The sequence below is a fragment of the Penaeus chinensis genome, chromosome 15, assembly GCF_019202785.1.
Source record: "Penaeus chinensis breed Huanghai No. 1 chromosome 15, ASM1920278v2, whole genome shotgun sequence".
NCBI classification, from domain to species: domain Eukaryota; kingdom Metazoa; phylum Arthropoda; class Malacostraca; order Decapoda; family Penaeidae; genus Penaeus; species Penaeus chinensis.
The window spans coordinates 294,516-302,015 of record NC_061833.1 but is presented as its reverse complement, the minus strand read 5'-3'; the positions used below and the strand labels follow the sequence as shown (position 1 = coordinate 302,015).

Below are 7,500 nucleotides of genomic sequence, written 5' to 3'. Positions count from 1 at the left end.
ACCAGGACGGCGTGGTCGGGCCCGAGGAGTTCGTGGTGGGCATGTCGGCCTTCCTCCGGGGCACGCTCGACGAGAAGATCGACTGTGAGATCTCTGGCTTTCTTTTGTTTTCTGGCTTTTTTTGGAGGGGTCGTCCTTTCCTGTCTTTCTGCGCGAGGCTTTCCTTCGGTTAACACTCGACGGGAAGATCGACTGTGAGACCTCCTGGCTTTCTTAGGGTGTTTGTGTTTTGTGTTTGTTTGGCTGTCTTCGTTTGTCTTTCTGTCTCTGTGTATCTTCCTCTTTAAGGTTTTATCTGTCTGTGTATCTGTCCGTTTGCCTGTCTTCGTCTCTCTGGCTATTTCTTTTTTTTTCTGTCTGTGTCTGTCTCTTTCGCCTCTTGTCTACGACTGTCTTTCTCTCCACGCTGTCTGTCAATGTCTGTGTCTTTGTCCGGTTAAGAACTCACCTCAGAAGAGCCAGAAGAGCGGCTCAGCGGGTTCGTTGTGGGAATTCCCTCCTTCTCTCTCTCTGGGTTTGGCTCAAGGGCCGGGGTTTGCGCTTGTCTGATCGTTTGTCTGTAAATGTCCGTCTATCTGTCGGCAACCTCGGGTGTATTTTTATAATAATATTTGTTGTCTATCTATTAACGTCTATCAATTATGTATTTTGCGTTTGGTTCTCTTATCCTTTTATATATCCTTGTATTCTTTATTATTATTGTTATTATTATTTGCGTCTGGCTAGCTGTTTCTTTGTCTGTCTATCATTTTTCCTTTAATTTCTCTAGCTTTGGAAGTGGGCTTCCTTCCAGAGAGCGACAAGGAGATCGACTGAGACCTCTCCGTGTGACCTTTCCCGCTTTGCCTGTCTGTTTGGCTGTCTGTCAAGCCGTAAGCCGCTGAGATTCAGCTCTGGCACCGAGCCGTCTCCTGACACTCGGCCTAACGTATTGGTGAAATTAGAGTTGCATTCCTCCGGGCTTGCCAAGTCCAGGCTGGCTTCAAAGCGGGATCAGTGACAAGGAACGCCAGAGTGTGTGCCGCCCCTTTCCCTTTATTTCCTTCGCGGTTTTGGTCTGAAAGATCTTCAAGAAAGGAAACTTTAAACACCTCACGGACATGGGTCAAACACGGTGAAAAATGAAAGACCATTTTTAACAATAATTCATGAGTTTTTTTTACAGTAATTCATGACTTCATGTACTTAGTACTTCAATATAAATAAAAATTTTGCGAGAATGATATTTTTTACGATAATATGTGTAATAGTAAAGTCACTGTTAATGGTAACAATATAATAGCAATGATATAATAGTAATGATGATAATAATGATGATGGATGATAAATATACTACTACTACTACTTATATTAATAGCAGTAATAGTAATAATAATAATAATAATAATAGTTATAATAATGATAATAATGATAATGATAATAATAATGATAATAACAATAATAATAATGATTATGATAATACTGATAATAATAATAATAATAATAATGATAATGATAATGATAATGATATCGATAATAATGATAATAATGATAATAATAATAATAATGATGATTATAGTAATAATGATAATAATAATAATAATAATAATAATGATAATAATGTTAATAATAACGATAATGAAAATTATAATAGTAATAATAATAACAATAATATAATAATAATAAAAAGAAAACCTTTCAATATCAGCGCCGCTCGGTGGGAAGGAAGAATCCCCAGCTGATCCCAGGGACCACGTCTGTTGAGCTCTGTGGTTATCTTAACTTATCCGATTCTCACTTTCTTGGCTTGTGTCTTCTGTCTATTTATTGTGTATCTTTTAATCTGACTTTCTTTTAGTCGGTTCCTTTCTGTCGTTGGCTTTGCGTGGTTTTGTGTCTCGATATTTGGCACTGATCGCCCTCTGGTATTTGACCTTAGTCCGTGATTATTGCTATTTCGACCTGGCTTAGGAGCGAGGGCTGGGATGCAGGGAAGCTAGACACAATAGAGGGATTTTTTTTCCAGGTGTTAGTTTTAGTGATGGTATTTAGTCTGTGATTCTTTTTCCTAGATCTTATTTTTTCGTGGGTAGTGATGTTGTTTAGTCTGTGATCTTCACAAAACGTTTTAATAAGTATGATTGTGTAGTTCTAACACGAATGGACATTTGTACAGTTGAATAGAATTGTATAGTTGTCACAGGAATGAATGTTTACTCAGATAAGTATAATTCTGCAGTTATAACGCCCGTTCGAACGTTTATGCAGTCAGGTATGATTGTGCAGTTGTAACATAAAGGAACATTTACGCAGATTAAGTATAATTGTACAGTTATAACGCCTGTATGAAAGTTATGCAGATAATCATAACCCTGCAGTCATAACACGTACGGACGTTTCGAAGCCAGCCGAGGTGCACTAAGACTGAGTTATCGAAGTCGGACGCTTAGCGACCTGAGGTGGTGGAGCCAAGGTCTTTAAAAGTACTTCTATAGACCTTGGGTGGAGCCCAGCCTTAAATCTGTCCGTTTGTGTACATTTTACCTGTTAATTTGCCCTTCCCAGCGGTCAGTTTGTTGGTTTCCCTTTTCTCTTTCTTTCTCTGTCTTCCTCTGTTTTGTCTATCTATCTGCTTAGATATGTCTTTGTACTCATTTGAGGATACGTGAATGATATCAAACAAAATAAGTCAATTTCTTCTGTCTGTTTATGATTTATAGCTATAAGGAAATCCGCTCATTATTTAAACTCCTTAGTACATGAAAATATACATAAACAGATACTATGTTTACGCACATACACAAAAAAGGATACCTGTACACCACAATCACACGTCCTTTCATTCATAATTGTTTCCCCTTCTCTCTCCCCCTCCCCCTACCCCTCCCCATCTCTCTTCTCCTTCCTTTCCCCTTCCTCTTTCCTTTCCCCTTTCCCCTACCCATCCCCTTCCCTACCTCTTCCCCATTCATTTATATATTTATCCACCCGCCTCTCCCGCCCTCGCCCGCTCACCCCCCCCCCCTTCCTCCCTTCATTCTCCCTACCTCTATTCCCTCTCTCACCCCTTCCCCTTTCCTCCTCCTTCCCCCTTTCCCTCCTCCCCTTCCACTTCCCCCTCCTTTCCCTTCCCCCTAACCGTTATCCCCTTCTCCCTCCCCCTTCCCCCTCCCTTCCCCTCCCCCTAACCGTTATACCCCTTCCCCTCCTCCCCTCCCCCTTCCCCCTCCCTTCCCCTCCCCCTAACCGTTACCCCCTTCCCCCTCCCTCCCCCTCCCCCTCCCCCCAGCCAGACTGCTTCAGCGTGTACGACCACAACAGCGACGGCTTCGTGTCCCGCGACGAGATGTTCCACCTCCTGAAGTCCGCCGTCGTGAACCTGCCGCCCGGGGAGGAGCTCGAGGAGGTCGTGAAGGACATGGTCGGTGAGTGCGTGCGTGCGTGCGTGCGTGCGGGCGTGCGTGCGTGCGTGCGGGCGGGAAGGGGGAGTGAAGGGCAAAGGGGGGGGGGGTATGTAGGCGTGCATGTGGGTGGGAAGGAAGGTGAGTGTGGGCGGGGATATGGGGTGGGGGCGGGGTGTTGAATGTGGCCTTACGAGTGGGCGGGAGTGTGAGAAGGGGTGGCTGTGGGCGTACGCGCGGGCGGAAGCCGGACGCGTGAACGGAAGGATAGATAGTAAATTCGGTCGTGGCAGTGGGCGGGGTTGGGCGCGTGTGGGCGGTGGAGGCGGGGAGGAGTTGGTCCCCGATCATGACGTTTGCATGACCTTTCTCACCATTGCAATTGTCTTCGAGAATCATAGACGGTTGTTCATTATCTTAACTCTATATCTATACACTTTAATCTATGTATTCATTTACCTATTTATTTACTTATTATCATTACTTTATTTATCATTATTTATCTTATTTATCATTATTGTTATCATATATTTATATTTTTGAGATGTTACTGTTTTTAATCAATGTCGGTTCAGTTGTGAATTGTGTTGTTCTTGTGAAATTGTTATCATGAGGTTATTGGTGTATAAGATGTGATTCTTTCTTCATCTACTAATTTTACTTATGTTTTGATTATGTTATCAGTGTTTCTATGATGATAATGATGATGATAATGGAAATGGTAATATCAATAATTCTAATAAAGATAATAATATTCCACACCACAATCATTATCAAGTTTATCATTATTATCATTATTTTTATCATTATCATTATTATTATTATTATTATTACTATCATCATTATCAGTATGGCCATTCCCATACTGACCCCACCATCGCCCCCGGCACCCCACTCGGCCTCTCAGCAGCCCTCTGCGTCCCTCTCCCCAGACATGGTGATGCGGCGGCTGGACGCGGACCACGACGGCCGAGTCAGCTTCGAGGACTACGCCGCGGCCGTCAGCGCCGAGCCTCTGCTACTGGAGGTGTTCGGGCCCGTGCTCCCGGATAACCAGGTGGGGCTGGAGGGGGGAAGGGAGAGGAGGTGGGGAGGGGTGGTTGGTAAAAAAGGGGGGGAGGTGGAGTGGAGAGGGAATATGTTGGATGTGTGTGTGTGTGTGTGTGTGTGTGTTTGTGCTTGTGCATACATTTATATATACATTTATGCAAGGAGTTTTATGTTATGTGTATGAGAACGTTTTTCATGATGACTGCCATATAATTCCAAGCTCCATTGTCTGTATAGCTTTCTCAATGTATAGATAACGCCATGTTTTACTTTCTTTCAGGAGAAGGAGGCATTTCTCAACACTTTCTTAGACAAATACGGCCTGCGTTCTCAGCAGATTTGAACGCACGACTCTGAAATGTATCTGATCAGCTACATATCTTTAGAAATGAAAAAAAAAAAACGGTAATAATAATATAAGAAATCATATCATTTTCACAACTAAATGGACTGTAATGCTTACGATTTTCATGAAATTCAGTAAACAAATATATCAAGAGAATAAGAATTGAACACACAAAGATAGATTAACAAATAGAGAAACGAGGCAAAATATACATTACAGAATTCAAAACATTTATTCATTTTTTTTTTTTTTTTTTTTTTTTTTGAGAAGGGGAAATAGGACTGTATATGTACTGTTATCAACTTTATCGTTATTATCATTATTATTGTCGCTACCAGTGTTACTCATAGTGTTATGGACTGTAACTATGTATTGCTAATAAAGTGATTATTTGTACTACTATTTTCTTTATTATGATCATCATTATGACGTCATTACCATTTTTATTATTTCTATTTTAGAAGTTTCTGTTCTTAATTTACATATATTATTTTCAATGCAATTATCTTTTCGTTACTGTTATCTTTATATTTTATTTTATTATTTTATTATCAATATTATGATTATTATTATTGTCATTATCATTATTATTATCCTTACTATTATTACTATTATTATTATTACTATTATTTTTATCATTACTATTACTATCATTATTATTATTATCATCATCGTTATTATTATAATTCTTCTTCATCGTCTTCTTCTTCGTCTTCTTCTTTGTCTTTTTCCTCTTCTTCTTGCTATTATTATTGTTACTTTTCTTATTGTTACTATTCTTATTCTTATTCTTATTATTCCTATTATTATTATAATTGTTATTAATAATAATAATATTATTATTATCATCATTACTATTATCATTATTATTATTATTATCATTATTATTATTACTCTTGTTATTGTTATTATTATTATTATTATTATCATTACTATTATCTTTACTATTGTTATTATTATCATTATTATCATTATTCTTTTTCTTCTTCTTCTTATTATTATTATTGCTATTGCTATCATTACTATTATTATTATTAGTATTATCATTATTATCATTATTATTACTACTACTATTATTATCATTATTATCATTGTTATCATGATTATCATTAATATTATCATTATTTTTATAATTTATATTACTGTTGTTATCATTATTATCATTATCATCATGGACATCATCCTTATTTTCATCACTATCATTTTTGTTATTATTGTTATCATTATTATTAGTTTTTCACTACTGTTCTTCTTCTTCTACTTATCATTATTGTTATTGCTATTATTGTTATAATTATTATCATAATCATAATTATTATTATCCTTATCATTACTTTCATCTTTTTGATATTGCTATTGTTGTCGTTATCTTTAATGTCATTATTATCATGATTATTATTATCATTATTATTGTTATCATTATTATTATTATTATTATCATCATTATCATTATTACTATTGTTATTATCAGTATTATTATTATGATCATTCACTATCATTATTGTTATTGTTATTATTATTAGTAGTAGTATTATTATTTTTATTATTAGTATTAATATGATTATTATTATTATCATTATCATCATTATCACTATTGCTATTAATATTATTATTATCATTGTTATTGTTATTATTGTTATTATTATTGTTATTATTATTATCATTATTAATATTATTATTATTATTATTATTACTGTTATTATTAGTATTTGTATTGTCCTTATTATAACAATAATAATAATAATAATAATAATGATAATAATTACAATAGATTAATAATAATGGTAATAATAATAGTAACAATAATAAGAGCAAAAAAATGATAATAATAACAATTAAACAAATGATCATACTCATAATAATGATAACAATAATAATATTTATGATAATAATAATAATAATAATGATATTAATAATAATAATAATAATAATAATAATAATGATAATTATCATTATCATTATTATTATTATCATTATTATTATTGTTTTTGGCATTAATATTATTATTACTATTATCAGTGTTACTACTATTTTGTTATGAAGATAATTATCATTACTATTTTCATTGTTATTATTATTATTATTATTATTATCATTATTATTATAATCATTACTATTACCATCCTTATTATTGTTATAATCATTACATTTTTTATCCTCATTGTCGTTGTTGTAATTGTTATTACTAGCATTATTGTTGTTATCAGTATTATCATTATCATTATTCTTTTTTTTTCTCAAAAGAATTTCTTCGTTGGGTGTATGAAACAAATCGATCTTTAAAGACAATTTTTATTGACAGGAAAAACATACAAAAATTCCCTCTTTCGCACGTGACTTCAAACAAAAACATTCGCACACAAGCACAGACACACACACACACACACGCACACACATTAACCAAGAGCTGACCGTCATTCAACACACCTAAAAATTGCACTACATTTTATACAAATAAAATACTTATAAAATGCTGTGAGACGAAAACCCTATATGTAATATTTTGTCTAAATATCATCCTTACTTTCATTTCTCTTTTCTTCCACTACAAATAATCATAAAATACATAAAAAGCATTACAACACGAGATGGAGAGCGATATTCCATCTGAAATCTGATAAAAAAAATCGAGGTGTTCGTCCGATAAGTGGATTTTCACACAGTTGCTTCCTTATCTACAAAATTCCCCAGAACAGGACATAAAACAAATGAATTTCCAAATTT

General features: G+C 35.0%; 2 protein-coding genes across 2 annotated transcripts in view; one reads left to right on the top strand and one right to left on the bottom strand.

Moving 5' to 3' along the window:
- LOC125033014 (EF-hand calcium-binding domain-containing protein 1-like) overlaps window positions 1-5,247 on the top strand; it is a 5,320-nt gene extending 73 nt beyond the window's left edge. Inside the window, exons 1-4 of the mRNA XM_047624466.1 lie at window positions 1-84; window positions 3,273-3,404; window positions 4,313-4,437; window positions 4,711-5,247. The exon at window positions 1-84 is cut by the window's left edge and continues 73 nt beyond it. Of these exons, the coding sequence (XP_047480422.1) occupies window positions 1-84; window positions 3,273-3,404; window positions 4,313-4,437; window positions 4,711-4,773 (404 nt within the window). The 3' untranslated portion in view covers window positions 4,774-5,247. The remainder of the gene's footprint in view (window positions 85-3,272; window positions 3,405-4,312; window positions 4,438-4,710) is intronic.
- Window positions 5,248-7,052: 1,805 nt separating this feature from the next.
- LOC125032686 (lachesin-like) overlaps window positions 7,053-7,500 on the bottom strand; it is a 32,546-nt gene continuing 32,098 nt past the window's right edge. Inside the window, exon 12 of the mRNA XM_047623942.1 lies at window positions 7,053-7,500. This exon is cut by the window's right edge and continues 1,675 nt beyond it. The gene's annotated coding sequence lies outside the window, so the exon portion shown is untranslated.